The sequence below is a fragment of the Girardinichthys multiradiatus genome, chromosome Y (assembly GCF_021462225.1).
Source record: "Girardinichthys multiradiatus isolate DD_20200921_A chromosome Y, DD_fGirMul_XY1, whole genome shotgun sequence".
Lineage (NCBI taxonomy): Eukaryota > Metazoa > Chordata > Actinopteri > Cyprinodontiformes > Goodeidae > Girardinichthys > Girardinichthys multiradiatus.
Window position 1 is genome coordinate 14,670,332 of NC_061818.1, and position 17,261 is coordinate 14,687,592.

A 17,261-nucleotide genomic window follows, 5' to 3' on the forward strand; every position below is an offset into this window, starting at 1 on the left:
TTGACTTGACCTCAGTTTAAATAGGCATGCACTGAAAAGGCTTTTCATGGCAGGATTTAATTTCTGGAGTTCCTTGAGGTCTGACTTCTTTCTCTTTCTTTTTTGATCAATTAAAATTTCTTTGGACTTTTTGTCTAAGGACTATGATTCATAGAAGAGAAAAAAAAAACATGCTGAAGTTTTTTGATAGAGGCAGTTGAATCCAAAAGAAAAGGAAAGAATTAAAATATCCCAATTTGTGCATCAAAGCATGTTTTTAACCTATATCTGATTTTCATTCAACTAAAAAAAGTGCATCACAGTACATGGTGTAGGTTGATGAGTTTATGCTATGAAAAGGGTGGGAATTCTTAGTTTTGATGCATTGAAATAATTCGATTTTTCAGTATTTGATTTTAAAATTAAAGAAAAAACAGTCGATTCAAATCTCCTGCTGATAGACTGGTGTGATTCAACACTCTACTTGTGCAGAGTTACATTTGTTCTGTTACAAATGTAACGAATGTTCACACTACAAAAGAAAACACAAGAGCTGTGTGGACACTGGTGCACAGATACGAATCAGTAAACTATGAGTGAAACGCTTGTAAATATGTTTCAGAGTAGATTGGATTTACTCATAGGAACTTTCCTAAGTTCTTGATCTTTGTTACAGATAAACACAATAAATATCATTGTTGCAACCAGCCAATGGCAGGCTGTCCCACAGTTAACACACAAGCCACCTGATTTAGTGCTCCATCCTTTGGCTATCTGAGATCTCTTAAGAGATTTGTGATAGTGCTGATAATGCATGTGGATGTGACTGGATACGCTGCCTCTCTCACAACATTTACAGCAAACACTCAGTAACAAGTTTTACTGACTGAGGATACACCAGTCACAAACCAGAGCTTCTAAGCCACTGTTTTCTCAACCAGTACGTCTTAATACTGGTCTTCAGACATATGCTAAGACTTCAGCATGATCGAGGAGCACTGAAAATACTACAAAAAAAGTGGATCAAATACTGGAAATAAAATGTGTCACAAGGATGAAAGGATTCAAGAATCAGGAGAGAAGGAACTTAAATGGCAGACAGGATAGGGAGACAGTGGAAGAGGTACAAAAACACCATCTCTACCAGACTAGGAGTCTTCTTAAAGCACATCTTCAAGGTATGCAGGCTGCCAGAAAAAGCAGGATTCAGATTCCCAAAAAGAACAACTAAAGCTGAGAGGACAGAGACATCATCCATGCTGTTCATTACAGTGCAGAGTGAGGTGGAAGACAGCAACACAGACTCTGTGGGTAGCACATAAGAAAGAGATGACAGAGTACATGAGCCGAGCTGAAAGCCAGCTGCTCTTTCAAGAAGATCAAAATCCATGTGAGCCAGGAGAGGAAATGTTTGATTGCACTACAAAATATGAGACAAAGATGAGAGACCGGCATTAAGAGGGAAGCAGAGGGTGAAGAAAGAGCAGAAGAGGGTAAAACTTTCAGGAAGAAGACAGATATGTAAAACACTGTTGTTTAACAGCACTCTTCACAACAAATAAACACAGATGTAGATACAACATAAAACAAAAAAGACTTCATTTTGCCTTCGTCAACAGTGAAAGCAAAGGTTGATTTCCATGTTTTGCAGCCAAACAGTGATGCTGCATGCATTGAAATACCACTTGGTCACCCTAGCGAGCTGCTTTCAGAAGTGTTGCTTTGTTGTTGTGTAAACATCGCTGCAGAATATTTAATCGGACCTTTCTCTGACTTGCTCTGGGGCTTTTGAACTCTCAGCTTCTAGTGTAAATACCAGCAATTCCCAACCTGGGGGGTTTGCTCTTTTAGAGGGTAGATCTAAAGGTAGAGGAGGGGGCCAATGACACAAGCAAATCTACAAAGTAAACTCATATTAGAGCGCTGAATAAACTGCATCAGAGCAGCTTAGCAACTGTGTATCTGTGGAACAAAACAAACTCAATGAGAAAATGGTCAAATAAATCGTACAGAAATCACAGATGCATTTTTCATTACCTGCATACAGAAGCTTTTTCCAATGAAAACAATAAAGAGGTACAGGTTCTTCTCTCATTCAGTACCTAGTGTCTTGTAAAAGTATTCACCCCCCCTTGGCATTTTTCATGCTTTGTTGCCTCAAAACCTGGAATTAAAATGGATTGTTGAAGAGTTTGCAGCATTTTATTTATAGAACATGCCTACAACTTTGAAGATGTATTATTTTGTTATTGTTAAGCAAATTGGACAAAATAACAGAAAACTTCCGTATGCATAACTGTTCACCCCCCTATAGTCAGCACCTAGTAGAGCCACCTTTTGTCGCAATTACAGCTGCAGGTTGCTTTGAATAAGTCTCTAGGAGCTCGCCACATCTTGCCACTGGGATTTTTGCCTATTCCTCGAGGCAAAACTGCTCCAGCTCCTTCATGTTGGATGTTTTTTTGCTTGTAAAAAGCATCTTCAAGTCTAAACACAGGTTCTCAATCTGGTCTGGACTTTGACTAGGCCATTCCAACACATTTAAATGTTTTAACTTAAACTACTGGAGCGTTGCTTTAGCAGTATGCTTAGGGTCATTGACCTCCTAGAAGGTGAACCTCCGTCCCAGTCCCAAATCCCAAGCAGACTGACACAGGTTTTGCTCAAGAACATCATAATGATACATATAATGTATCTTATTCCATGCTTATCCAGAGCTGGAAAATATCAATATCAATTCCCCATCTGATCCAGACCCTGTAGGAACTCTTATTTTCTCAGTCTCTTCCTGTTAGAGTGGCTAACCCACAATACACATAAAACAGGGTAAACAACAAAACCAAATAAACACAGAAAATGATAAGAGAGCAAGAAAAAAAAAAGAGATAGGGGTTAATTCTATAGACTAGCAGGCAGGGAGCAAATCTGAAAAAAAATGAAATCCACTGGGAGCTCTGTTGTCATTGCCTTGGTGTCGTTAGTCCAAACAGGCCCACAGAGACTTCCTGTTGACTGGCAGGCAGCAGACAGATGCACACAGTCAATAATGACAGCCCACATCTTACATCAGCAACTTAGCAAACCATTCCTACCTGTGTCTGCTTAGGGATAAACACAGAAGGTGGTCACAAATAGGAAAACACAATGGCTTTAATGCCAGTGTTTTGGTATAGGTCTTACCTTTGTTCATCAGTGCAAAGACAAGCAGTCAGTCATGACAAAGCACCTCACAACATCCACAAGCTTGAGCCTGATGAACAATGCCCACTAACAGAGCAAACAACTGATCAATTAGCAGACAGATGTTGCATAACTGGTTGAACCAGAGATTTAATCACAACCGTGTATTTTCTCCCTCATTGTGCTGAACTGGACTATCTTCTGGATCTAAATCTACTAATGAATGGAGTAGGGAAATGATTAGATGAGCAAAATGTAACATCTTATTTTGGCAGCACCTGTTCAGGGACTGGCCATGTGAATCTAATGTAATGTGTGCTTATTTATATGCAACCAGAGGGGAACTGAAAAGGTTCAAACAGCTGAAGAAAGTCCAAGGTGGGTTCTGATCAACCAGTTCTGTCTTTTAAATGTTGGAAAGGTTTTATTTGAAACTGGACACAATATAAAAATCTCTATTCATTTGCTATGGAGCTATTGGGTTTAATGATTACCATGAAAACATTGCCATGGGTTAGTAATACTAACCCATGGCAAGATAACTACTACTACTAGCAGTACTAATATAAAAAACAATATACATAAATACATTTTTTCCAACTGGCTTCATTCTAGGTGAACACTTTTGCATATCTTAAACAAATGTAGTATAATATTGGTAACCATGACAAATTAATATATAATAATCATGATACTAAATGTTGATCATATGATCATATGCCAAACAGCTACATAGGTCAGTTTATAAGGTAAATAAAACAAGCTATGATTTAATTTTGTGTATCCCTTCTGATGTTGAGTAAATCACCAAATCCACAGTTAGAAGTGACCCTAACTGTTCTGTGTTACCATTTTTGTGTGGATACTCTACACACCCCTGACTGAGGACATTTATCTTTACTACAACAGGAGGTCAGAAGGATGGGTCAGAGAATTAGTGTTTTGAGAAAAACATGGCTAAGTATAATTCAACAGTAGAAAAGAAATGCATTTCCATCAGGATATTTCTTGCTTTTGGCCACTTTAACAACTATTGACATGATCACAGTAAATAAAGACAATACAGGAATAACATTTAAATTATAAAAATAATAAAAAACATCATCAATGAGACAAAAATGCTTCTTTTTCTTCAAACATTATTTAGAGACTATACTTTGAGTCCCTGCAGGCATTTCAAAGTGTGCAATATTGCAACTGGATGGCGTGGAGTCCATACTGGGTAGGCTTTTATATTTCAGGTGTCGTGTATTCACGTTATGCTTGTCAATACTATACTTGACCAGTTGAATGGATTTTCAGTTTTTACACCTGATGCACATCATTGGTGAAGATGCTAAAGTTCAAGGAGAGTGGTGTGGTCATCTTGGTGATTGAAAAGAGAGAAAAATGTGGGTTATCAGCATCAGAATATTCAGTTAAAATACTGTGAATATTGTTTTTATTAGTAGTAATAGTATTATTTTTATCACTACTCTCACAACCTCATCAAACACAGAATATCTTCTGTATTACATTATGTCTATTTTTAATATAGGATGACATGCGTATTTTAAGGTAAAATGGAAAAATAGGAAAGCGTTTAGATTAGCACACTATATATATATATACACGTTTAAGTAATTCCAGTGAAAAATTCATCAGCCTACCGCAAGAGACATTGATTATGTTTTTAGTGTTGGAATGGAAATATTTAGAAAGAGCCTAAGAACTGCTGAACATCAAACAAAAATATAAACTTGACAAATTTCACGACTGGCCTGTTTTATATGATTTCAAGGACAAATTATGGTCTGTAGCCCATTCACACGACGCACCCAGCATTCGCTCTTCTTTTACAAATGACGAGAACAGTTAGCTACTGTATTTAGCTTTGCACTTTTACTTGAAATCCAGAGGGCGGGATATAGTGTGTGCTTAAGGCTCTTATTGTGAATGATTAAAGGAAGTTGTGCCTCAGTTCATTTGCTATCTTGCTGCTTTTATACAAATCAGATGCTTATTGAGAGGTCAACGTAACAAAAATCAACTTGAAATGAAATGAAGGTGTGAAATACTGAACATGGTAAAAGTGAGAGGCGTAAAAACCAACATGATTAATTTCACCTTTGTGAAAATTAGAATCCGTGAATTTGGAGGTCATTAAAATGATAACATGGTAAATATTAATGTTATAAATATTAAGGTTCTCAAAAATTTAACATTGTCTGTTATTATTCACTGCTTTGATTTTAGCGCCTCCATTTTTATTATCATTCATCGCGTTCACAGTGTAATTTTTGTTACATCCAGTAGATCGGAATACAGCAGCAGCCTCGGCGCTCTTGGTTTTTACGGCACAAACGTTTACCATGTTCAGTATTTCAGAATCAGAACCAGAATCAGAATACGAATTCTTTTTATTGTCATTGTGTAAAAAATGCACAACAAAGTTTAAAAATAGCAACTCTCGAAGTCGGTGAAAACAATCAAATAAATGAATAAATCAGGGATTACATGAATTTGCAGTGTTCAGGGCAACAACAGCTCTTGGGTAGAAACTGTTTTTCAGTCTGTTTGTTTTTGACATTATTGCCCTGAAACGCCTCCCTGAGGGTAAAAGTTCAAAGAGGCGGTGGCCGGGGTGTGAGGGGTCCCTGATGATGCTGCAGGCTCTCCGGAGGCAGCGGGTCCTGTAGATCTCCTCCAAAGATGGAAGAGGGCAGCCAATCAGGCTCTGGGCAGTGTTTATGACCCTCTGGAGCTGCTTCCTCTCTGCCACAGTGCAGCAGGAGAACCACAGTGAAGATGCCATGGTACAACACCGACTCCACAGAGCAGTGATAGAAGGGCACCGGCAGCTCAGTTCTCAGGTTGTTCTTCCTGAGAATCCTCAGGAAGTACAGTCTCTGCTGTGCCTTCTTCAGGGTGGAAGTGGAGTTTGCATTCCAGGTCAAGTCATCACTGATGTAGGTGCCCAGGAACCTGAAACATCTCCTCCCTGTCCCCATTTATTATGAAGGGCTGAATGTCTGGTTTACACCTCCTAAAGTCGACAATCAGTAGCTTCGACTTGGAGGTGTTCAAACGGAGGTTGTTGGTGGTGCACCAGTCAGACAGCCGTTCTACTTCCATTCTGTACCTAGCCTCATCTTCTCCAGAGATGAGCCCCACCGCCGTGGTATCATCAGCAAACTTTATGACGGAATTGTTCGGGTGGATGGGGGTACAGTCATGGGTGTAGAGTAGGGGGCTTAGGACACAGCCTTGTGGAGTGCCGGTGCTCAGTGCTGAGGACATGTGGGGTCCTACTCTCATTCTCTGGGATCGGTCTGTCAAAAAATCCCTTATCCAGGGCGGCGCTGGTGGTGTAGGGGTGAAAGCGCGCGACCATATACAGAGGCTACAGTCCTTGAATGGTGGCTGTCCCAGGTTCGAGTCCCAGACCCGGCGACATTTACCGAATGTCTCCCCCTCTCTCTACCCCTCTTTCCTGTCTACCTATTGTCAAAAAATTGAAAAATAAAGGCCACTAGTGCCAAAAATATCTTTAAAAAAAAACAATATGATGTGCTGGACCCCTTGCCACACCTGCCGGCCATTGAATTCTTTCTCAATCCTCTGCTTGTAGTTTTCCTTGGCCTCTCTGATGCCTCTCTTCAGAGAGGCTCGGGCGCAGATGTACAGGTCCCTGTCTCTGGATCCGAAAGTGCTATTTCTCTCCTTCAGCAGGTTCTTGACCTCTTTGTTCATCCAGGTTCATCCAATATATACAGCAGTCACCATGACAACAGTAAACTCACACGGAAGGTACAATGGCCTGCATCTGACGGTAATAAATTCCAGATCTGCTGAGCAGTGCCTGTAAATACCCGTGGCATTTGTGCACCAGCTGCTGTTCACATAGATGCAGGGCCCCCTTCCCCTGTTCTTACCGGAGTCACGGCTCCTGTCATATCTGTAAGCTGTGCGTCCTGCAAGCTCGATAGCCGTGTCCGGAATGGATGAGTGGAGCCAGGTCTCCGTAATCAGCAAAATGCAACAGTCAGAAACGAGACTCTTTGTTGCTAACTGAAGCTTCAGCTCATCCATCTTTCACACCTTCAATTCATTTCAAGATGATTTTTGTTACTTTGACCCCTTATACTACTTCTGGTATAAGAAGAAATAAGAGAGAAATACAACATAAGAAATAGGAAATAAGACATTTTGCTACAATAAGTAGTACACACATCAGGCTAAAAGTTAGCTTATTTGGCAATAGCCAAATAAACAGCTAGTAGCTGCTGAAGGAGGGTGTGGACAGCCTGTGTAGTTTTTTTATGCATGGCGTGAGGACAAAAACATCTTCCTAAAGCAGGTACAAAATCCAAAACACAGCTATATTTAAAGCTTGCTACTGTTGTCCCCCCACTGCACTTTCATTGGCTTCTGCGAGTGTCTGCAGGGAGGCATCTGAGAAGCTATATGGGATGAACCATTAAAAACCATAGTTTTAAAAGTAAATTTATGTATAATCTGTTATACTAACTAAAATCTTTTACCATTGTTATTATTAAAACCAGTTCATTTCATTCATTCAATATAAAAGCTCCTTTAAGAGGCTGAACAGGTTTTTTCTAAATAGTAATAATGTTATCATTTACAATGATTGAATCTGAGTTAACATAAAATCATCTTAAAACCCATTCTCATCTGAGAACCTCTGCTTCCCCTTAATGGAGAGTCTAATTGACCTGCAGGGTCTTACCGTACTGAGTTAGAAGGCTCTGGGCCACGTTGGGGACGGTCTTCAATAGGTTCCCTAGGAAGTTGAATGTAGGCAGGAAATGCTTCACACTAAGCTGGTCGTTCAGCTACGGGAAAGTATAAAAAAATACAATAACAAGATGAAACAAAGGAGGGCTGCACGGTGACGCAGTTGGTAACACTGTTGCCTTGCAGCAAGAAGGTCTGGGGTTCGATTCCCGGCCGGGGGTCTTTCTGCATGGAGTTTGCATGTTCTCCCCGTGCATATGTGGGAGACCTTTGAACACACATGGGTGTGGACAATGCAGGAAAATGATTTGAAGCATAGCAAGTCAGCTTCTGAATGGCTCAAAAAACAAACCAAGATAAAGGTTTTGAAGTAGCATGTTAAAAGTCTGGACTTGAATCCAATTGAGATGTGGTGGTGTGACCTTAAGCAGGCCCTTCATTCTTAAAAGCCCACCGATGTGGCTGAATCAAACAAATTTGCAAAGAAAAGTGGCCAAAGGTTCCTCCACAAAGATGTGAAACACTCCCTGTCATTTGATGGCAGTTGTTTCCTCGAAGGGTGACAGGAGTCGTCCTCAGGTTTAGGCAACAATTAACTGTTTCACATTGAGACAGATTGGTTTGGACAGCTGTTTCCCTCAATAAATGAAATTATGATTGAAAAACTCCTTTCCTTATTTGCGCCGGTTATTTCTGTCTGATAATAACATTTCATTAAAAAGCAAACACTGAAGAAATTTGTAAGTGGGCAAATAATTTTTCAGAGCACCCTAAATCCATTTACTCAATTAGCCAAGGGATTATTAGATTCCCTCAACTCTAAAGTAGGTAAAAATGTTTTATTTAAACATGGGTTTTATTGAAAGTGCTCTTAAGTTGCCTCTATTTAATTTTCCCCCAATAGGAGCAGGACACCATAGGAAACACATACTGTGGATAAGATGGCAAAGGACTCAACGAGACAACTGTCTGATTTACTGAACCAAAACATACTGCTTCCTAGTCCAAACAGGAGTTCTTCACCAGAACTTCACATGAAACGTTTTTTAACAAGATGTATTCTAGTTATATATACGAGACCTGTCAACACCACCAGGCGTTAAATCTTCCTGTCATCAGCGGCACAAACAACCTAACCCGGTTTACCTGATTGCTCAACGATCTCCTCACCCTGAGGTGACACAACAGCAGCGAGAGGAAGACAAACTCTCTGTCTGTCTACTAAACCGCCCAGTTAGGATGTGACTTATTTACACTTAGCAGCAGTGGATGCTGGATGCATGTAAAAGTGTTTGCCTTACCTATTTGTGTACCTTGTCCAAAACAAAGTGAAATGGCAGCTCGTTCTGGAACTCTAGAAGCAGCTGAACCAGCACTGATTGGCACAAACACAAACAGGAGTACACACACACACACACACACACACACACACACACACACACACATTAGACACATAAAGGGACATTAAACAGCAGTGGAGAGCAATGGAAAACATATTCAGCTATCCTCGGCAGGAAACTACAACTGCTTGAAGCATTTCATTAGCGAACATCATGACAACAAGATCCCTGCAACTGTGTTTTCAGTTGGCCGTAAATGACTTTTAAAAATGTATTTCACATGTCAGAGCAAAGAGGAAATAAACATCTAACTATTAGCATTCTACTAACGCTTACAATAAAGCGGTCCCTGAGGCATTCTGGGACGGCAGCCATGAATTATTCATTTATTAGTTCTTACAAAAGCATTTTAATGCTGTAAACGTCTGCTGAGACAAAGTCTGAGTGTTTGATGGCATAGCTTGGCTGAAAGACAAAAGCATTATGAATACAGAGAAGTGTGAATATTGCTGAGTACATAAATCATTAAAGATAAAGAAAACAAATTATTTCAGCTCTCTGGAAAATTAAAATGAACAATTATCGACGTGCAAACTGAGGCGAGCAATTACTGGCAGTGACCCTGCATCAAGCCCCTAAAGTCTCTGTGTTTGTAAGATTGGATGTGGGTAGAATATGCGTGTCCACATGTAACATTGATGTGTTTGTATGAGTGCAGGCAGGGATCTCATCACCTTGGCCAACTGGGTCCTCCTCACTTTGAAGCATTCTTGTGAAACAGGAAGGCCACAAAAACCTTATTATAATTTGTCAGTTATAATCTTGTATAATCTGACTTTTCATGTCAATATTACTCAGAGGTTTCAATTTGCCACATATTTTACTGTAGTTCCAAGTGGGTGTGGGTGTAGTGCTTGAGCAGGTAAGGATCGATTAGTAACGTCCATCCGTTGTCTATGCACGCTTATCCACCATGGAGAGGTCGCCAGTCCGTCGAAGGGCAACACACTGACACAAAGGACTGAGTCTGCACTCTAAAATATTATTACTGCCATCAGTTTAGATCTACCAATTTATGTAACCTAGTTGTTTTGGAATGCTGCGAGAGGAGATCCCATGCATGCATGAGGGAAACATACAAACTCCACTCAAAGCAGTGCGACCTTCCTGTTGTGAGGTTACACTGCTAACCACTTAACTAGTCTGCAATCATTTTGATCCAAAGAGCCATTTTTGCCACTTTTCGCTTTTAACATGAACTAATTCTGCCATGAAATAATTTTTTTCTTTTATAAATAAAACAGAAACAAAACACTGCACACATTTTTTATAAAATGTATAAAGATTAAAAGAAAAAAAGTAATAAAAGGCCAGTTCTTTTTTGGTTTACTTTTTAAATTAATATACAGGTCCTTCTCAAAAAATTAGCATATTGTGATAAAGTTCATTATTTTCTATAATGTAATGATGAAAATTTAACATTCATATATTTTAGATTCATTGCACACTAACTGAAATATTTCAGGTCTTTTATTGTCTTAATACGGATGATTTTGGCATACAGCTCATGAAAACCCAAAATTTCTATCTCACAAAATTAGCATATCATTAAAAGGGTCTCTAAACGAGCTATGAACCTAATCATCTGAATCAACGAGTTAACTCTAAACACCTGCAAAAGATTCCTGAGGCCTTTAAAACTCCCAGCCTGGTTCATCACTCAAAACCCCAATCATGGGTAAGACTGCCGACCTGACTGCTGTCCAGAAGGCCACTATTGACACCCTCAAGCAAGAGGGTAAGACACAGAAAGACATTTCTGAACGAATAGGCTGTTCCCAGAGTGCTGTATCAAGGCACCTCAGTGGGAAGTCTGTGGGAAGGAAAAAGTGTGGCAGAAAACGCTGCACAACGAGAAGAGGTGACCGGACCCTGAGGAAGATTGTGAAGAAGGGCCGATTCCAGACCTTGGGGGACCTGCGGAAGCAGTGGACTGAGTGTGGAGTAGAAACATCCAAAGCCACCGTGCACAGGCGTGTGCAGGAAATGGGCTACAGGTGCCGCATTCCCCAGACCTGGGCTACAGAGAAGCAGCACTGGACTGTTGCTCAGTGGTCCAAAGTACTTTTTTCGGATGAAAGCAAATTCTGCATGTCATTCGGAAATCAAGGTGCCAGAGTCTGGAGGAAGACTGGGGAGAAGGAAATGCCAAAATGCCAGAAGTCCAGTGTCAAGTACCCACAGTCAGTGATGGTCTGGGGTGCCGTGTCAGCTGCTGGTGTTGGTCCACTGTGTTTTATCAAGGGCAGGGTCAATGCAGCTAGCTATCAGGAGATTTTGGAGCACTTCATGCTTCCATCTGCTGAAAAGCTTTATGGCGATGAAGATTTCCTTTTTCAGCACGACCTGGCACCTGCTCAGAGTGCCAAAACCACTGGTAAATGATTTACTGACCATGGTATCACTGTGCTCAATTGGCCTGCCAACTCTCCTGACCTGAACCCCATAGAGAATCTGTGGGATATTGTGAAGAGAACGTTGAGAGACTCAAGACCCAACACTCTGGATGAGCTAAAGGCCGCTATCGAAGCATCCTGGGCCTCCATAAGACCTCAGCAGTGCCACAGGCTGATTGCCTCCATGCCACGCTGCATTGAAGCAGTCATTTCTGCAAAAGGATTCCCGACAGAGTATTGAGTGCATAACTGTACATGATTATTTGAAGGTTGACGTTTTTTGTATTAAAAACACTTTTCTTTTATTGGTCGGATGAAATATGCTAATTTTGTGAGATAGGAATTTTGGGTTTTCATGAGCTGTTTGCCAAAATCATCCGTATTAAGACAATAAAAGACCTGAAATATTTCAGTTAGTGTGCAATGAATCTAAAATATATTAATGTTAAATTTTCATCATGACATTATGGAAAATAATGAACTTTATCACAATATGCTAATTTTTTGAGAAGGACCTGTATACTGTAAGCATTGATCAGCGTGTGATTCTTACGCTATGATAAACTTGAGTAAAAAAATACATCTTTCAATATACAGTACAGACCAAAGGTTTGGACACACCTTCTCATTCAAAGAGTTTTCTTTATTTTCATGACTATGAATATTGTAGATTCACACTGAAGGCATCAAAACTATTAATTAAAACATGTGGAATTATATACTAAACAAAACAGTGTGAAACAACTGAAAATATGTCTTATATTCTAGGTTCTTCAAAGTAGCCACCCTTTGCTTTGATTACTGCTCCACACACTCTTTCCACTCCTTACATACTCCTGACGATGATTACCGTAAATTCCGGATTATAAGCCGCTACTTTTTTCCCATACTTTGATCACTGTGGCCTATACAACGGTGCGGCTAATGCATGTTTTTTTTTCATGCCGCCAAAAACATTTTGCCTGGTAACAGTAGACCAATCAAATTGATGAGTAGTTCACAGAGGTCCAATGAAACTGCGCGATAAATCAAGAGCACTTTCACAATTCAATGACTGGTATTGTAAATCAGTCATTTATATTCACCCGCATCAACATCGAAAATCACCAACGGGTTTCGAAAGGCTGGACTGCTGCGTGATTAAGGAGACCGGGTGCGCTCAAGTGAGAGCGTCAACGAAGAGGCTGAAGTGAGTGACGAGATCCTGAGGCTGTTCAGTTCAGACACTGAAGAAGAGGACTTTGATGGTTTCAGTGTGCAGGAAGAAGATGAAGAATGACTTTTGACCTGGTAGGCTGCAGTGTATATCAGTTAGGAGATATTGGAAAGGTGTTCGTGCTCTGTTCAGTAAAAAAGCATTAGCAACGAAATTTGTGTGTTACTGATAACGTACGTATATTTAAAGGTAGTTGTGTTACAGGCACTGTTCGAAAAAAAGCATTTGCAATATGCATTTGTTTATATTACCATACAAATTAAGTTAAAAATAAACAAATCCTCCCATCCTGATGTGCCCAACCAGTTAGATAGACTACAAGCATGTCTTGAAGATGTAAAAACTTGGATGACTTTAAATTTTCTGCTTCTAAATTCAGACAAGACAGAAGATGTCGTCTTTGGACCGGAGTCTTTAAAAAAGAAACTGCTTAGTCAATCACTTAACCTGGATGGCATTAAATTTACCTCTGATAATAAAGTAAAAAACCTTGGTGTTATTTTTGACCAGGACATTTCATTTAAATCCCATATTAAACAGGTTTCTAGGATTTCCTTCTTTCATCTCCGGAACATTGCCAAAATTAGAAATATCCTATCCAGGAGTGATGCTGAAAAACTAGTCCATGCATTTGTTACTTCAAGGCTGGACTATTGTAATTCGTTACTATCAGGATGTCCACAAAATGCAGTTAAAAGCCTTCAGCTGATTCAAAATGCTGCAGCAAGAGTTCTGATGAAAATTAAAAAGAGAGATCATATTTCTCCTATTTTAACTTCCCTTCATTGGCTCCCTGTTAAATCCACAATAGAATTTAAAATTCTCCTCCTCACATATAAAGCCCTTAATGATTTAGCTCCATCATACATCAGAGATCTGATTGTTCCATACGTTCCTAACAGAGCACTTCGTTCTCAGACTGCAGGTTTACTGGTGGTTCCTAGAGTCTCTAGAAGTAGAATGGGAGGCAGATCCTTTAGTTATCAGGCTCCTCTCCTGTGGAACCAGCTCCCAGCTTTAGTCCGTGAGGCAGACACCCTGTCTACTTTTAAGGCTAGGCTTAAAACTTTCCTTTTTGATAAAGCTTATAGTTAGAGTGGCTTAGGTTATCCTGAGCTATCTCTGTAGTTATGCTGCTATAGGCTTAGGCTGCTGGAGGACATAATGACCACTTTCACCCTCTTCGCTACATCCTCACACTACTCTCCAATTTTGCATTGTTTGCTGTTATTTCAGCTTTTAACTTTAAGTTCTCTCTTTTCTCTTCCTAGAAGCTACACCTGGCCTGGCTCTGTGTACAACAACTTAATGCTCACCCTCTACCGATGATCCACATGGCCCTGTCTTTTAGTGTTTAACCCTTTCTCCTTGACATGGCGATTGACTGAGCTTTTACTGTAACTAATTATATGTGCTCTCTTTGAAAACTGGCTCAGAGTTTATCTGTTCTTTCTTTCTAGGTGAAACGACTAAAGGAGCTACATCCATTAACATTTACTTTTCCTTCCCATAGAAAGTACTCCTGGATCAGTGCTTCTTTGTTCTTTTTGTGTCTCTGCTATGTTCTCTCAAACCCCCAGTCGGTCGTGGCAGATGGCCGCTCACACTGAGCCTGGTTCTGCTGGAGGTTTCTTCCTGTTAAAAGGGAGCTTTTCCTCTCCACTGTCGCTACATGCATGCTCATGCATGCTCAGTATGAGTGACTGTCCGCTGTCTCTACATGCTCATCCAGGAGGAGGGAATGCTGCAAGTCACTGACTGGATGCAATCTGCTGGGTTTCCTTAGACAGAAAAACTTTTTATCCAATTTGAATAAATAACTGAATCTGACTGCACTGTTCAATGGTTAGTATTAATTGGAATGTATGAACCTGACTGTTGTGAAGTGCCTTGAGACAACATGTGTTGTGAATTGGCGCTATATAAATAAACTGAATGGAATTGAATAAATCTGATATCATATTTATTAAAGTACCGCTTTAGAGACTAACTATTACTAAATATGGTTGAGTTTTTCTGACCACTTTCAAAAGATGGTCAAATCCTTCTGTACTAAAAGGATGCTGATGTAAATCCATTTGGTGCAATTACTACAGAGCACTTCATTTTACCTGTAAATCACTTTCTGTAAAAGTGTCGGCCAAATGAGTGTCTTTCATGCCATTACATTACATACACACAGAGGTTGTGAGCCGTTGCTCCTACACACACACTGTGGAAATAAACAGCAGGTCCTGAATGTGCAGAAAGGCTGCATAGTAAAACTAAAACTAAAACCCCATAAAACTAAAATACCCATTTCACAAAAACTGTCCCACGTTATCCGATGTAAGGGTAAGTGATGCCCCAGTTAAACAAAACCTTGGAGGTGTCTAAAACAAGGAGCTCTACTTACTAATGGTGAGTAGCTATTGGAGGTTCTGCACACAGCTCACACACAGTGTTTATGCTTACAGTACCTTAAAATAATACCTTTCATCTTTTTCACATTCCCCATAATTGGAAGTGTAAGAGAAAAGATGCAGGATTTTCTTGTTTTCTACAAATAAAAATCAGAAAGGCGTGGCATGTATTTAGCCCCTGCTAGTCAAGACTCTCTGGAAACAAGTGTTTGTGAACAGCCATTTTTAAGTCTTGCTACAGATTCTTAATTGAATTTGGGTTTGGACTAAATTAAAGCCATTCTAAAACACATTTATATACTTTGATCAAAACCTTTTCCTTTTTTAGTGTTGTTGTCAAGCTTTGAGACAAATATCTGCCCTGGTTTTAAGTTTTTCCTTCCACTTCACAAGTATGTGGTGTATGACAAAAGTAAAATTAATTAATGTGATGAAAAGGTTCAAGAGGTATAAACTCTCATAAAACTTTCTTGCATGGCACTGCGTTGTTCTGCAGCTTAAAACTCCCAGAATAAAAAGGCATCAAAAGTGAATAAACAACATACCCTTCAGTGGGATGACAAATTATGAACAATAGTCTAAAAATGTCCTGATCACCCTTCCAAGACCTTTCTTCACCTTCTAATGTCCTCATGCATATTTTCCTCACCTAATAATGTGGTAATAAAATGCAGAGTGACTCTGTGGTCCTGTCGGAATAGCTCTCTCAGAGCCCCTGCAGAGCTCCTCAGGATGCCGCTCATACTCGACAAGGCAAAACACTTCCTCACCGACTGCAACAAACATGTGGAGTGCATAAAAAATATAGACATGGACGAATAGATACTCGGTGTGACAGTAAAATGCGACGTAACATCCTGAAATCTGAATACAAGAACACAATAGCGCAGTTTTGGTCGGTGGAGACAGTTTCCATTAATACCGTGATACTTACGGCCATTTCTTCCGCCTCCATCATTTCAATGGCACAGGCCAAACAAAGCAGCAGCCCGCCGCCCTCCGCAGACCGCAGGCGGACGCTCCACTTCGGGTCATGTCTAAAGTGGACCTGCTCATAAACAATATCCGCGCCTGCCATCGTTGTCTTACCTATTGAATGAACACAACAATGAACGTGACATATGTTAAACAATGAAACAAGTAGGAGGCTTCTTTGTTATTTCGTTAATAGGCTATAATGTTAAGACAAAGTTCTAATAAACAGCTTCGTGTTAATTGTGCCCCTTAAAAACAAAATTACCTGCGCTTCCTTTGCTTTGCGCTCATGTTGTTGACAAGACTATGTTGTATGAAAAAGCGACCAAGAGCTGCAGAAGTAACAAATGAGGCAGCAATTATTACGCTAACCTTAACTAGCCTCCCTCTAGCACTCAATCTGCACAACGGCGGGAAATTTAAAACTTTATTAACAGCAGGAGAAGAAATAAGGACACTGTGCAAAAAAGATACATTAACACAGACTAAATCTTTCCAGTTTTAGGCCAGTTAGGTTTACCAAAGTTATATCTATTTGCTAAATGTCAGAATAATGGTTGTTGTTGTTTTTTTTTTTTATTCACACAAAGATGGCTGTCTTTAAAGCCTGACTAAAAGCCTACATGATGATGTCATTGCTTGGTAGGCTTCTGAGACATTTATTAATCTGAGTTGAATGAATTAAGGCACAGCCTGATATATTATTTAACCTTTTAAGGCACAGGGGACCTTTAATCACAATGTTCACACATAAAAGAGGCAGAGAGAAGAGGGCAGAAGACCTGCAGAAAAGGACCTGAAATCCAAGTCAAACAGTAAGTCACTTGGCACCCAACAACTGTTTATGTATGTTAATATACTCAACCACACTGCTTCCTTGTGTGACACAATGTTACAATCAAAAGAAATCGGCCAACGCATCCAGACAGGAATTGTGGACCTCCTTGAATTTGGTTGATCCTTTCCAGATCCAGTA

The 17,261-nt window shown here is 40.0% G+C and overlaps 2 protein-coding genes across 2 annotated transcripts in view; both read right to left on the bottom strand.

The window, feature by feature from the left end:
* LOC124864887 (meiosis inhibitor protein 1-like) overlaps positions 1-9,172 on the bottom strand; it is a 25,195-nt gene extending 16,023 nt beyond the window's left edge. The window contains exons 1-2 of the mRNA XM_047359847.1: positions 9,043-9,172; positions 7,889-7,994 (exon numbers count right to left, since the gene is read on the bottom strand). The gene's annotated coding sequence lies outside the window, so the exon portion shown is untranslated. The remainder of the gene's footprint in view (positions 1-7,888; positions 7,995-9,042) is intronic.
* On the bottom strand, positions 7,866-16,685 carry LOC124864888 (meiosis inhibitor protein 1-like). Its single transcript, XM_047359849.1, has 5 exons — positions 16,551-16,685; positions 16,245-16,399; positions 15,960-16,083; positions 9,210-9,271; positions 7,866-7,994 (listed from the first exon to the last, which is right to left on the bottom strand). Exons 2-5 carry the CDS (start codon positions 16,386-16,388, stop codon positions 7,866-7,868), a joined length of 459 nt encoding a protein of 152 aa, XP_047215805.1. The 5' UTR covers positions 16,389-16,399; positions 16,551-16,685.
* Positions 16,686-17,261: the final 576 nt, after the last annotated feature.

Coding starts and splice junctions, on each gene's coding strand:
- LOC124864888 (XM_047359849.1), bottom strand. CDS start 16,388: ATGGCAGGCGCGGATATTGTTTATGAGCAGGTCCACTTTAGACATGAC. Junction 16,084..16,244: donor TGGAGGCGGAAGAAATGGCC/GTAAGTATCACG, acceptor TGTTTGTTGCAG/TCGGTGAGGAAGTGTTTTGC. Junction 7,995..9,209: donor TTCACTTTGTTTTGGACAAG/GTACACAAATAG, acceptor ACTTTCCCGTAG/CTGAACGACCAGCTTAGTGT.